Source organism: Zalophus californianus, chromosome 1 (assembly GCF_009762305.2).
Source record: "Zalophus californianus isolate mZalCal1 chromosome 1, mZalCal1.pri.v2, whole genome shotgun sequence".
Lineage (NCBI taxonomy): Eukaryota > Metazoa > Chordata > Mammalia > Carnivora > Otariidae > Zalophus > Zalophus californianus.
In genome coordinates, this window is record NC_045595.1 from 213502858 (window position 1) to 213517701 (window position 14844).

The 14844-nt window shown below is 53.9% G+C and overlaps 1 protein-coding gene across 1 annotated transcript; it reads left to right on the forward strand.

Annotated features, from left to right (window-relative positions):
- The first annotated feature begins 5463 nt into the window (after positions 1-5463).
- On the forward strand, positions 5464-5982 carry LOC113917653 (macrophage migration inhibitory factor). Its single transcript, XM_027585552.2, has one exon. It carries the CDS (start codon positions 5516-5518, stop codon positions 5861-5863), a length of 348 nt encoding a protein of 115 aa, XP_027441353.1. The 5' UTR covers positions 5464-5515; the 3' UTR covers positions 5864-5982.
- Positions 5983-14844: the final 8862 nt, after the last annotated feature.

Here is a 14844-nt window from a genome sequence, read left to right on the forward strand (position 1 = left end):
CTGCCTCCCTGGGCAGGTGAAGGGACCCCCGCCCCTCCGGATTCAAGCCCACATGTGGAGGGACTACAGGACTCACTGAAATCCAGCAACCATCCCAAACTCACACTCTGGAAGAAATGTGCATCTGGTCTGTTATCACAGCTGTTAAGGAGGAGGGGGCTGGAGCGAAGTGGGGGCCCATCACTCCTGACTAGGCCGTGGCCCTCGGGAAGGGGGCGCGTGACCCCCAGCACACGTGGTCTGGAAATAAGCAGTGTGTTTACAGCTTTAATGTGTCTTTAGTTATGAAGTTTACCTTCGTATTTCAGATAATATCAGTGGAAGGCATGAGAGGTTTTTAAATTGTCAAATTGGGTTTATTGGGGAAAAAACTCCTCCCTGTCCTTTTCAATTTCTAAAAGTAACCACTGTTTTCTTTCATAGACTTCAGCGTTTTTGCTTTAATCGTCCATTTGCTCCTGTCTGAGCCCTGACCTGGCTCAGATTGGGTGCTAGGGATGCTGGCACGGGAGGGAGCCTGGGGACGGGGCTGTCAGCACTTAGCAAGCTGCTGCGTCTGGGACGGGCAGGGGTGGGAAAGGCTGAGGTGTGGGCCAGGACCTGGCAGATCTCTGTGGACAGAGCGGGTGAGCTACAGCATTTCTGTAATGGGCCAGAGTCCTGGAGGCTTAGGGCAGAGGGACCTGGCGCCCCAGCAGGCAGCAAGGGAGTGGCCCAGACCTCCCAGCATAAGCCCCTGGGGCTGGGGGGCCCTGTTCCCTCCTGCTGCTGAGAGGCTCTGACCCCGGACTTCTGGTGTCAGATAGCCCCGAAACCCAGCAGGCCGGGCAGGCTCAGCAGTGAGCTCTGGGGTGATGGAGTCCGAAACAGGGAAAACGGCATGACTGAGCGGCGGTTTCTACTCTGAGAGGGTAGCTTCTAGAACCTTACCTTGCCTTGTGCCTGACAGGAGCCAGGACGGACCTGACAGCTGGGAGAGTCTGTGCCTCCCTCAAGGCCCCAGGCTTGTCCTCGGAGGCTCACGGGCCTGCTGCCTTCCGCCCTGGCCGTGTCCACATTCCCATATGCAGTGACACCGTCCACCAACCACCGAAAGCAATTTTCTCCCCACTTTCAGGCCCGGGGAGGAATACCTGCCCAGAACCCCCTGTCCCTGGCTGTTCTATTCTTAGGTGGTTTTGGGGGGAATGAACCCTCTTGTTTTGTTTTGTTTGTTTTTTTAAGATTTTTATTTATTTATTTGACAGAGAGAGAGCGAGAGAGGGAACGCAAGCAGGGGGAGTGGGAGAGGGAGAAGCAGGCTTCCCGCGGAGTGGGGAGCCTGATGTGGGGCTCGATCCCAGGACCCCGGGATCATGACCTGAGCCGAAGGCAGTCGCTTAATGACTGAGCCACCCAGGCGTCCCATGAACTCTGTTGTTATCTGGAAGGCAGGCACCAGGAAATGACTTGCTCTCCTAACTGTAAGGAGTCTAAGCAAGTAGGACCCACAACAGAGGTCCAGGGGCTCACCCTCCAACCCGAAACATCAGGTTTGGCTGACCCCCGCCCCAAGACCTTGATCTCAGACAGGGTCTTGTTGTTGGTCTTCCAGAATCCTCTCAAGTTCCTCTTTCTGCTCTGTTCTCTGCAAACAAGGAAGCAGCTCAGAGAGAGGTCCTGAACTGTCCAAGGTCCCTCAGGCCATCAGGGGCACGAGCCGTGGGGCAGGTGCTCCCTGGTGACTCCAGCTGGGGTCTGCCACCCACAGGGCCTGGAGCAGATCCACTGGCCCCTGAGGCTTCCTGACTCTGTGTCTGTCCCCAGGTGACCTTGGCCTCTGCTTCATCTCGGGCAACATGCTGGGATCGGTCGGGAGGCCTGCGGAGATTCCTGCTGGGGGTGCATCCATGTCTGAGCCAGGAGGGCCTGCTCTCTCCTGGGACCCTTTCCCAATCCTGTCATGAGACTCAGGACAAAACTGACCCAAAATGGTTGAGTGGGGGCAGCGTCTCAGGGCTGCACCCCTTCCCCTTCTACCGGTCTGTGCTCCTGGGACCCCTTGCCCACTGCCCTCTGTCCTCTCCTGCGAGCACGCCACCTGCCCCACTGTCCCCAGCCCTTCCCGAGCCTCAGGCCGAGAGGGTTTTTCCTCTCCATCCATGGTGCACTTTCCAAAGGAACCCAAAATATCTGTTTCTAGAAGTGTTGGCATTCAAGAGCTGTAGATGACTCACGTCTCAGCCAATGTCTCCCTCCTTGGCGCCCACGCCACTGGGCCTATTTCTAGCCGCTGGGTTGCACGTGGTGTTCAGAAAACCCAGGTTAGCCAGCATCACCTTCTTAACCAGACAGGCCATCCGCTGGTTTGTGCTGAGTTCCAGGTGGCCTGTTTGTGGCCTGGTCCCGGAAGGCCGATCTGCCTGCTGACCGAGGCGTGTTCGTGTCCAGCGTCGTTCGCCCTCCCGTTTGTGTGTGTTCAACTGTGGCCTGAGAGCTTGAGACAGGTGTTTGGAGTCTGGAAGCTGGGGTACCAGCAGCATGTTACATGTGTGCCCTGCTTTAGGAGGCGCGCACCTTGTGAGCTCTGGCACCTTCAGAGGGGCCACGCTAGTTGCTATCATTCCTGCCCTAGAGATGAGGACACTGAGGGTCACAGTGGTCACCTGGATTAGAGAGCAGGGGGACTTCCACCTCTTTCATTCAGCCGACTCCGATTTTCTCGCCCATAAGGCAAAGATAGTGACCCGTTGAAGTGATATCGCTTATCTTCAGGGGGTGTTTGGAAGAGATTGACTTGGAGGTGACTGTGCACACAGAAGGCGCCCACTGTGTGTGGCCCTCCTTGCATCTGTGGGTGTCTCTCAGGCTCCTGCCCCGCGGTGCGCGCTGCTGGGACTGCGGCCCCGGGCTCGTCCCTCAGAGCCCAGCTCCTCTCTCTGAGCATCCGCCCGCCCCGACAGTCCGTTCCCCAGCTCGGCGGGACAGGCGAGGCCACACGGCTGTGCCTCAGTGTTTGAAAGCCACAAACGAGCTAACGGTCCGTTTGTTGATGGGTGATGAGTCTGCTCCATCCTCCCACCGGACGCGTTGCCCCTGAGACCCGGGCCGGGGCAGGCCTCGGACACCGGCTGCTCTGAGGTGGGTTCTGGAAGGCGGTGGTGTGGGGAGCGCTGACCCTGTTCCCTGCTGGCCCTGGCCCTCCCGCTCCCCTCCCCCCTCCGCAGGCAGCCCCTCCAGCCCGGGGTGGCCCTCCCTCCTAGGATGCAGACCCTGGAGGTGGGCCGGGGGCGGGGGGAGTGGTCACTGGGCAAGAAATCCAGGTCCTGGTGGCTGGAGTGGAGTCTGGAAGGCCAGGGTGGGGTCAGGTCCTCCTCTCGGCCCTGCAGGCGCCTTGTCCTCTGGGGTGCGGCTCAACCCCTGACAGGAGGGGCCTCCTTGCCCTGCCTGGGGAGTGCTGACCTCTCGTGCCCTTTCAGAGCCTCTTGGCTTTACTGTCTCTGGACCTTTGGCCCCTTGCTCCCCGCCCCCCAGTGGCCACCCAGAGACCAGCTCTGTAAAAGCAGTTCCCGTGCCTGCCCCTCTGCTCTGGAGGCCAGGAGAGAGCACCTGAGAGGCCCCAGAGCACGTGGTCCAGCAGGTCAGGGCCGTGGGGGTTGGAGGTTACAGCCCCCATGAGGGGGCTGCCCCCAGGCCTGGCCCTGGTCAGCCTCCTCCTGCCCCAGCTGGCCTGCTCCGCTGGGGTGCACACCCACCCTGATCACCAAGAACCCTCTGTCGCTGGTGGTAAAGACACTAAATTCTGTCGTGTCCCCACGCGTGGTATGTGCTCATTCCATACTTACCTTCTACGGCTGCTTTGATCCAAGACCTACCATACCCCAGACTTTATGGCCCAAGCCCCCATATTCCAGATGTTGGTACTGTGTGCCCTTCACAGTGGAGGGCTTTAGGATGGGAGGAAACGCTAAGGAAATTGAAGACTTCCCGGATAGGGGACCTCGTTTCTTCACTGCCCACGTGTGAAGGTCTGAGTGCAGGGAGACCCGGGGCAGTGGTGGGGGTGCCGAGGTCCTGGATGATCAGGAGGCGCCTGAGGGCCCAAAGAGAAGGAAAGGTGGTGCATCAGTGTACGGTGGCCCAGGATGATTACTGAGCAATGACCGAGTGATCCAGCAGCGCCCCCACAGGGGCACAGACCTGCGGGGCCCGGCTAACCTCCCCCAGAGGATGGGGAGGACAGGGCTGAGGGGAGGACACTAGGCCCGAGGGGGGGGTCTGCTGTGGCCGGTGGTTCCTCTAGGGCAGGCCCTCGGCTTCTGGCCTTGGTCCCAGGAGGGCACACCGCATGGACAAGACCTGACCGGTCCTTCACCAGGTGTAGTCAGGGCAGGTACGCGGTCTGTGGGGCCCTTGTTCAAAAAGCATAAAGGAGCTGAGGCCCGGACAGAGGCCTGGGGTGCCGGTGGCCCCTGCTGCAGGGGGCTCTGGAGTTGAAGGCGCCAGTGCTGGGGGCAGGGAGGAGTGGGTGAGATTAGGGTGGAGGGGGCTGGTCCACGCAGAGGAGGCACAGCGGCAGCCACCTCCCGCAGGGTGCCCTGCATGGGGCCACCCTCACTGGCCCGCGCTTCCTGGATTCTGGATTCATGGCCTCTGTGGAATGCTAATGCCCTTGACTGCTGTCTGGGATGTGTGGCTCGGGTCTGGACTGGCCTCTCACCCCCTCTGGGTGTTTTTGCTACGGGACAGGGACTCCCCCAGTCCTCTGGGTCTGAGCTCATCCCCTCCCTGCCCCCCGGGGCTCCGAAGACTTCTGAGCCTGCTGGACACTGGCTGAGGGGCTCCCAGATGTCCCCCCATGAATGGGTGCTCTGTCTCCGGGCCAGACGGTCCCTCCTAGTGCATCCTGTCACCTGGGCAAAGTGCCGTCCTGGGGCTGTGGCTCGAAGGGTAGCCAGCCCTTCCAGGCAGCACAGCCCTTTCATTTCTGTAGATAGAGACACCGGCCTTTGTCCCGGTCACAGCACAGTGTCCCCACCTGTAACATGAGAGTAAGAAGACTTTCAGCAACTAAATGGTAAAATGTGCTAAAGTCCCCAGCTCAGGGCCTACTGAGTGCTCACTGAAGGCAATCCCTGACAGCGACGGGCTCTCAAGGAACGTGGTGGCCCGAGGGTTAACAGCCTGGCACCCCAGGACCAGCAACATTGGGGGCGCCGGGACCCTTGCCCCTTGGGATGCTGCAGCTGACTCAGGCCCATTAACAAAGTTAAAATACAGGGGCGCCTGGGTGGCTTCGTCAGTTCGGTGTCCGACTCTTGGTTTCTGCTCAGGTCGTGATCTCAGGGTCGTGAAATTCAGCCCCTGCGTTGGGCTCCTTGCTCTGCTGGAGATTCTCCCTTTCGCTTGGCCCCTCCCACCTGCTCGTGCTCTCTCTCTCTCAAATAAATAAATCAATCTTAAAAAAAAGTTAAAACACGGCCGGGCGCGCGTCGGTTAGTTCCTGTGCGCCAGTCCCCGCCGCTTCTCCGCCAGCATGCCGATGTTCGTGGTGAACACCAACGTCCCCCGCGCCTCCGTGCCGGACGGGCTCCTTTCCGAGCTCACTCAGCAGCTGGCGCAGGCCACCGGCAAGCCGGCTCAGTACATCGCGGTGCACGTGGTCTCAGACCAGCTCATGGCCTTCGGCGGCTCAAGTGAGCCGTGCGCGCTCTGCAGTCTGCACAGCATCGGCAAGATCGGAGGCGCGCAGAACCGCTCCTACAGCAAGCTGCTGTGCGGCCTGCTGGCCGAGCGCCTGCGCGTCAGCCCGGATAGGATTTACATCAACTACTACGACATGAACGCGGCCAACGTGGGCTGGAACGGCTCCACCTTCGCGTGAAGACCACGCCTGCCCCACCCGCCTGCACCAGGCCCTGCCACCCCGCAATAGTATGCCCACTTACCCCCCCCAGCGACCTCCACCCCCAAGTCGAGATAAATAAACGGTTTGGAGGCTGCAAAAAAAAAAAAAAAAAAAAAAAGTTAAAACACAAAAGGCCATGTTCCCCTTAGAATTTAAATCAGCTAGTCAGTTTATATCTATTAAAATCATTTTTTGACTGAATGTTCATCTTCTGATTGATGAGGGGTGGCCCTGAGGCCGGCTGGGCCCACCGGGCACCAGAAAGTCAGAAAACTTAGTAAGACAGATCAATGCCACCAACATGTGGCTCTCGGGAAACCACTCAAGAAAAAATGGTAATCCTTTGGCAAGAATGACCAAGGAAACCCCCCCAAATTTTGAATAAATGATATGAACCAAAAAAGAGACCTACTTAGCAGACAAACATCACGAGAACTTTGTGATGAACAATTTCGTACCAATATATTAAAAATTTGGACAAAAGACCAGTTCCTAAAAATTCAAAACCAATGATTTGGTAGAATTGGTACAAAGGAAGAAAAGCTCTGGAAACACCGAGAACCATCAGAGAGATGGGCTCAGTAGTTTACAAGCAAACGGCCAACTCAGAACATTGAAGCAGACCAGGTGGCAAGGGCAACCTCGTTTGGACTCAGCTGGCTTCGCAGGCGGGCGCCGTTGGATGGCAGGGTGGGGACGCGCTCAGAGACACCTGGGGCAGCCCGAAGTCGGGAGCGGGACACTAACAGCGGCTCACTCTGACACGGAAGTTGAAAGACATGAAACAGCCACGTGTCAGCATGGATACAGGTGCGGAGGCGCAAGGGACAGGGCCGCATGGCCATTTAAAGCCTAGTTTCTAAAGAAAACACGTGAAGTCACAGGATTGGCAGTGTGACCCACGTTCCAGTCGCCCCCGAATGGCCCTGAGCTGGAAGGAGTAGGGGTCTGCACACCTTGTACACAGTAGGCGGTTAATGTCAGTTTAGTGGAAATTTAAAGGCATTAAACTTGGAAAGGAGAGTGGAAGTTTCTGGCAAACACGACCTCGTGGGCTTGAGACTGCATTGAGATCCATCGAAGGACCGCAGGCACCATGTGCTCGATCCTCTCTCCTCCCCCGAGGGGAGCGGGCAGGTGGTGCCTCTGTGGATGGCCGTCTGGGAGGGGGTGTCGCCTACGCCGCCCCCACTGATGCGTGGTGCAGGCCTGTTGCACCAGTAAAAGCCCAGCAAGCAAACTAGTGGGCAGTTTTGTAAAGATGTCCGTTTTATGTAAATCTCATATGTAATAGAATCAACTTCTCTTTTAAATTTTTGGCTAGGTGTCACTACCTGGCACCATTTCCCCTCCCCGGCTTTGTCCCCAGGCCTGCAGCTGCTGCCCCGGGTCCCCGCGGACGGTCCCGGGTCAGCAGCCTCTGGACAGGTTCTGCGGAGTTGCAGCCTTGGGGAAGCTGGTTGATTTATTTAAAAATTCATTATTAACAGGTGGACACTTTAAGAATGTGGTGTTTGCACAAGGGACTTTCCCATTGAGAAATCCCGTGGCTCCCGCCCGTAACAGCTGACCACACGTTTGTCCTTACGGTTCTGGAGGTCAGGAGTCCTAACGCGGGGGCCTTGACAAGGCTGCTGTCCTCCTAGCGGCTCCTCCGGGAAAATCACTTCCTCGCCGTTTCCAGGCCGGCCGCCTGTACTCGTTGGCTCATGGCCCTCCTCCATCCTCACGGCCAGTCGCACGGGCACCATCCCCCTGCCCTCAGCTTCTGCCAGCACACCTCCTCTGAGTCTGACCCTCTGCCTCCCGCTCGCGAGGACCTGTGATTACACCGAGTCCACACGGCCTGCCCAGGACCTCTCCCCACCTTTAACCTCATCCCGTCGCCAAAGCGCCCTTTGTGCCGTAGAATGATGGATTCACAGCTTCCGGGGACTAGCAGGTGGGGCTCTCCGGGTGGTCCTTACTCTCTTTACCACGGCAACCAACGAGAGGCAAAGCGACGCCCTCGGGTCTTGCTCTTCCAGGGGGAGGTGGATGCCGAGAGACTCTAACTGGTGGAATTATTTGGATACCAAGGTAAAAAGCTAGTTTTTAAGAACCTATTCTTCATTAACCATATTTCTGACCTACACACGCCTGCTCACCTTATTACATTTCTTCAGCCAAATGAAAAAACACTTGAAAGCGAAAAAGCAATTTGTTCTCAAATCCTGGCCCTCAGTGAAGTGTTCTTGAGTTGCTCCAAATATAGGACAGACCCAACTCATGGCCCAGAAACTTATCTTGGTGGGTGCTGCTGCTTCTTCAGTGGGCGTTCTGATTAGCCTTTTTTGATAGAAATAACGGCTACTCACCACACAAGAGAAACATGGAAGGACCCCATGAGAATAGGTGGAGTGCCTGTTTTCTTCCCAAAGGGGAAGATTTTTTTTTTTCCTGAAATGTAAAAAAAAAAATCACTCAGATTTTATTTTCCCCACTACAGAAACTAAGAGTACATGCTAATTCCTCTTAGAAAATATGGGCCATTTAACATATGATAAAATATATCCTGCTGGAAGGACTCTAAATTGGTTTAATTCTTTCAGAAGAGCGTTTTGGCAGCACAAATTCAGAGCCTTAAAAAAAACTCCTGGGAACTGATCCTGCGGAAATTTACTCCAGATACCAAAAACACATCATGCATGACTCTGGGTCTTTATGGCACTTCTCTGAGAGTAGAAAGCTCACCAGAAAGAGGGAAGGCTTGAGAAAGCAATCGTGAACATATTGGGTGGGATATTATGCCATGAATCATAATTTTCTGAAGAATTACGATAACTGGGGAGTGGGGGGGATGTGTCTTAGTGAGGGTTCCCGCCAAATCCAACTCAAGGTGTAGAGGTGATGGATCCCTTTGGGGTGTGAGATGGGAAGGGAGAAAGGGAGGGGAACGGACTGCTTTCTCTGGTTAGCCGGAAGCCAGGTGGGAACCCGGAGAACACCCTCAAGATGCTCCCACAAAGGAGCCAAAGCAGCCGTGGTTGCTTTTGTGACACCAAGCCCCCAGGGCCTCCCCAGCTCCGTGGACTGCCCCACACAGGCCCTGTGGCTGGAGCCACCCTTGGGCAGAGATGCAAGAAACAGGTGTTGGAACTCTTTGGAGAAGCCTGAGGACACGTGGGCCAGGCACCAACAGGGTTTGCTACAACATGCTCAGTCCTCCATGCAGGGTGCACGATTTTATACACACGGCCAGCCCAGCTACCTGAAACACACGGACTGCGCGTGGGAAAGGGACTGGAAGAAAGGACACTGAGATGTTAGCAGGGACGCTCCCTGAGCGGTAGGGAAGACTGTGGAGTTCTTCTTTCTTTTCGGTTTATTGTATCTACTTTGCTGCATTTCCCAGCTTTTTGCAATAAAATTTTATGATTTTAGTAATGAATCAGCCACACACACATAAAAAATGATGTGGTAACAGAAACTGAAGAATACCCAAATAATCAGAGACATCTACCCTATTCAGTGTTTTGTAAGACTTAATATTGTAAAAAATCAATTCTTCCCAAATCAATCTAGTGATTTAATGAAAAATCGCAACCCTAGTCCCAGCAGACTTCTGTTGGAGACATTGACAAAACTGGCTTTTAACATTTGTATGGGAATGCAAAGGACCTAGAATAGCTAAAGCTATCTTGGAAAAGAACAATTGGAGAACACATTACCAGATTTCAGGTATCCCTATAAAACCACAGTGATGGAGGCAGTGTAGGATTGGCAAAGAAAGTCAAATACATCGATGGATGGGCAGGATAGAGAGCCCAGAAATAGACCCTCACTTGTGCTATCATTTGATTTTCAGCAAAGGCACTAAAGCAATCTAATGGGGGTGAGAAGGTCTTTTCAATAAGTAATTCTGAAACTAGAAACCCACGTGGAAAAGAATGAACCGTGATCCCTACCTCACACCGTACTCAGAAATTAAATGGAGATGGATCCCAGACCTGAATGTGAAAGCTACAACTAGAAACCTTCTAGAAGCAAGCATAGGGGAATGTCTTGAGGGTAGGCGAAGACTACTTAGAAAGCACACAGAGAGCCATAACCATAAGAGAAAATCTGATGTATTGGACTTCATCAAAATTAGGAAGTTCCGCTCATCAAAAGACATCATTAAGAAATAAACAGGCAAGCCACAGATTGGGAGGAAATATATGCAAATTATATCAAAGGACTGGAGTCCTGTATAGCAAAGAACTGCCCGGGCTCAACAATAGGAAGACAGCTCAATTAAGAAACAGGCAAATGATTTGGACGGACACCTCAACAAAGAAGACCCGCTGTGCCCAACAGGCACATGGCATGTCCACTTTAATGAACACCACCCTCCGTGAGCTCCCAGCACGGCACTCATCAGAATGGCTAAGATTACACAGATGGTGTGGTTAGCCCCGGCGTGGAGCAACAGGAACTCCTAGCACTGTTGGTAGGGGGCGGGTAAAATGCCACAGCCCTTTGGTGAACTATCTGAAAGTACACGCGCGAGGCTCTGTAACCCAGCAACGGCTCCCTTTGGGCTTTACTGAGAGGAATGAAAAGATACGTTCACCAAAAGACTTTGACAAGCATCCCCGTAGCTGCTTGTCCCGGCTCAGGCTGCTGGGTCAGAGCACCGTTCATTCCCCTCTGTTCCGGAGGCTGGGAGGCTGAGCCTTGGCTGGGGGCCATGAGGGCCTCTTCCTGGTTGCCGACTGCTGGCTTCTCCCAGTGCTCTCACCTGGTGGACAGGGAGCGAGTAGCTCTCCCACCTCTTCTGATAACTCACTTCATCTTGACATAAATAACACATTTTCATGGAAAAACCAAACTAAACCAAACTCTGTATGTTCCTAAAGACAAAAACTTGAATGAGAAGCGTGGCATCGTGTTACAGTTTTGCAGATCTCTTTAATATCTGGCCCCACTGAAGACAGTGGGGCCTCGACCTGCCTTGGCATCCTGCCTGTTGTCGTATTTGTGGCTGCCGTGCATGAGGAGAGTCTGCCTCACACAGATGCGTGGTTGGGAAGAAGAGTGTCGTGAGAGCCTTTTGCAGTACTTGTGGCAACACTTAACAGTTGCCATGTTGGCTTTGTGTGTTTCTTTAAGGAAATTCACAGCAATTGTCCATTAGTTATAATAATGCAAGATCCATTCCCTACTCCAGGGTCCCTCCTTGTGCTCACAGGTCACGTGGGGGTGTCCGGTCAGGGCCCGTGGCCCCCGCAGCAGCCCAGAACCTCTGGTCCCTGTGTGGAGGAACACCCTGCATCCTCTCCACCCTCTCTTTGCGTGGAGTCTGAAGTCACAGGCCCGTGCAGAAGGTCCACGGTTTGGCTGTCAGGTTGATTCCTGTGCTGTTCTTCGTCACCACGGAAAGGGCAAGAGGAAGGGTGGTCATTGCCCTTTGAATGCCAGTCTGCAGGGTGAGACATCTGCATGTCACCTCCTGGTGACAAGTGACACTTGCCTCCTCTCCTTCCCTCTCTCATTGATGTCACTGTGGACTTGTGGGCTGTCACTTAGTATTGTGCGGTCTACATCACCCACTGCTCCTTTTTATGACCCAGGCTTGGCCAGAGGGAGCCCGCATGCCACCCCATGGACTCTGCTAGGCCCGCCCGGACTCTGCCTGCCCCTGCCCTGGGACCAGCCCCCTCTCTGCTGCCTGGACAGGAGCCCCTCTCTAGCTCCGCTGCGCCCCTCGTGCCCTCGTGGGGGGGCCGGGCATAGGATGGTGCTGCCCTTCCTGCTGGCGTCCCACACTGTACTCTGTGCTGCCACTCTGCCTCCCTCTCGCCAGCCCTTCCAGGCACGGAAGCTTCTGGGCTCTCCCAGTCACATTCTTTTGTTTTTAAGGCTTTTTTCCAACTGTGCCATATGACACGGCTTCTGGAGCACCTGAAATGGAGCCATAGGTTTCCAGTGTAGTGTGATCTTTCAGACTTTTGGAACTGCTCTAGATTTTGCTTTTAGCATTCGTGCTAAAACACCAGATTCTTCTCTTTCCCTTGGCCTCTGCTCCCACATGTCATCAGCAGGCTGTACCGGCCCCAAGCTCGGAGGAAGACATTTCCACACATGGCCGTGCCCTCCCTGGCCCAGGCCTGCAAGGACCCCTGTCCCTCCCTTGTTCCTTGTGTAGATGGCCCCTGAACAGCTCTGTGACTTTGCAAAGGAGGAGCTGGGGCCATGTTTCCCTGGGTCTGATCCACCGGCAAGGCAGCCGCTGGTGATGTGGGAGCCCATGGCCTGGCTCCCAGTGGCTCTGTGGGCAGGGGAAGGCACACGGTGTGAAGCTGGTGATGGTTTCCAGGGAGTCCCCATGGCAGGACGGCCCGAGGTTGCAGAGTGGGTGCTCAAGGGCCATCCCCGCTCCCTGGCTTCCCCTGGGGTCCTTCTCCCTGAGGCACATGAATGGCTTCCCTTCCCTTGACCAGGTCTGACCCATACAACCAGACAGCCCACCGCCACACAAGGTCGGAGGGGTCCTGTGAGACACAGGTCAGCTCAGCTCACTCTGCAGCTTTCCAGGGGCTTCCCAGGGACTCGGGGGGGAGGCGTAGCTCAGTCTTCCTTCAAAGAGAGCATATGTGCCCGAAGAACCAAAAGCAGGGACTCCAATAAATGCCTGTTCACGGGTGTTCCCAGCAGCCCTGTTCACAGTGGCCAGAAGAGGAAACAACCCAAGTGTTCACCTCTGGGTCAGGGGATAAACCACAATGTGGACATGCATACAGTGAGTGGAATATTACTCTGCTGTGGAAAGGACTGACGCACATGCTGTGTAGCTCATCATACCCAGCAAAGGAAGCCAGACATGGAAGGACACATGTTGTACGAGTCCTTTATAGGAACCATCCAGAACGGGTAAATCCACAGAAACAGAAGTCAGGTTGGTGGTCGTCAGAGGCTGGGGAGGGGCGGGGAGAAACTGCTACCCAGTCAGGGTGCAACCTGGGGGGACAGAGATGTGAAACTCAGTAGTGCCGGCAGTTGTACAACATGGCGCAGGTGCCACGTGCAACTGACTGTTCACTTTAAAATGGTTAGTTTTGTGTCATGTGAATTGCATGTCAATAAATTATTTTTTAAATGTGTCTATGTGTATGTGTGCACGCGTGTGTGTGCAAGTGTGTGTGTCCTTCTTTCGGAGATGTGGATGAGCGGCCAGCCCTGGGATGTTGGACCGTCTCTTGGGATGCTGGGCCAGCCTTCCCTGTAGCTCAGCCAGTGGTCCTGTGGGCCTCCAGAGGTGGACCACGGTGCATGCCCCTGGGGCAGAGCAGGGCCACAGGCAGTCCCTGGGGTAGCCAGGCCCCCCGAGGCCACTCCAGGCCATGCTACCACTTTGGAAGAGCAGGCCTGGAGGGCACATCCTTCAAGCTTAGCTGGCCCACACATCTCCTTTGGTGTCTCCATGGGCATGCACACCCCACCCCCCAACACTGGCCTCACTGAGTGTCTCCCCTGCTCCAGGACATAGTGTGCCTGCCTCCTCCGCATGGACCTTCTGCCTCCATGCTGCAGACAAACAGCGGTCACCCCAAAAGCAGCCACCAAGAGGTCCAGGGACCAATCTGCATGTGGGAGGCTCCTTGCTCAGGGGACAACTCTCCTGAGCCTCATATTTCTCTCCTGAGCCTCTGCACGTGGCAGTGCAGTGACGAGGTGTCCTCACAGAGCCCACCATGCTCTGGCTGAGACCTGGGGACCATGACCGCCTCTCTAGTGGGAATGGGACGTAGGTAACCTCACCTCCGATCACCTCCCAGGAAAGTAGGTTGTATTCTGTAGAAAGACCTTTCCCCATCCACGGCCTTCTGTTCACAGATCCAGCTGGCCTTGTCCAGCAACATGGCATGTCCATTCTGGGCTCTCCCTTCCATCACTTTGCTACGTGTGGTGCCATGTGTCAGGACGTCATTCCTTTCATGGTGGAGTCGTGGTCCGTTGTACATATGCCAGATTTTGTTATCTGTTCATCAGATGGTAGGCATTTGACTTGTTTCTACTTCTTGGCTATTATGAATAATGCTGCTAAGAACATTCATGCACAAGTATTTTGTGAACGTGTGTTCATTTCCTTTGGGTATATACCCAGGAGTGGAATTGGGTCATATGGTAACACGGTGCTGAATCTTTTGAGAAATTGCCAATCTGTTTTCCAAAGTGGTTGTACCATTTTACAGTCCCACCCAGCAGCAATGAATGAGAGTTCCAATTTTTCTCCATCCTTACCAACACTTGTGTCTGTGTTGGTAAGGATGTCTGTCTTTATCACCATCCGAGTGGGTGTGAAATGATATCTCATCGTGGTTTTGATTTGCATTTCCCTTCTGACTAGTGATGTTGAACATATTTTCATGTGATTCTTGGTCATTTGTATGTCTTCTTTGGAGAAATGTGTATTTCTATCCTTAGCCCATTTTTTATGGGGTTGTCATTTTATTGTTGATTTGTATATTCTGGATACAAGTCCCTTATCAGATGTATGACTTGCAAATATTTTCTCTCATTCTCTGGGTTGTTTTTTTTACTTTTTTAATGGCGTCCTTTGAAGGACAAAAGGTTTCAATAAAGTCCAGTTAATTTTTTTCTTTGATTGCTTGTGCTCTTGGTGTCATATCTAAAAAAAACATTACATAGTCCAAAGTTATGGAGATTTGCACCTGTGTTTCCTTCTTAAAATTTTATGGTTTTAGCTCTTACACGTAGGTCTTTGGTCCCTATTGAGTAAAATTTTGTATATGGTGTGAGGTAGGGATCTAACTTTATCGTTTTGCATGTGGGTATTATGTTGTTTCAGCACCATTTGCTGAAAAGATTATTCTAATTGAATGGACTTGGAACTCTTTTTTTTTTTTTTAAAGATTTTATTTATTTATTTGGCAGAGAGAGAGCAGGGGAGTGGCAGAGGGAGAGGGAGAAAC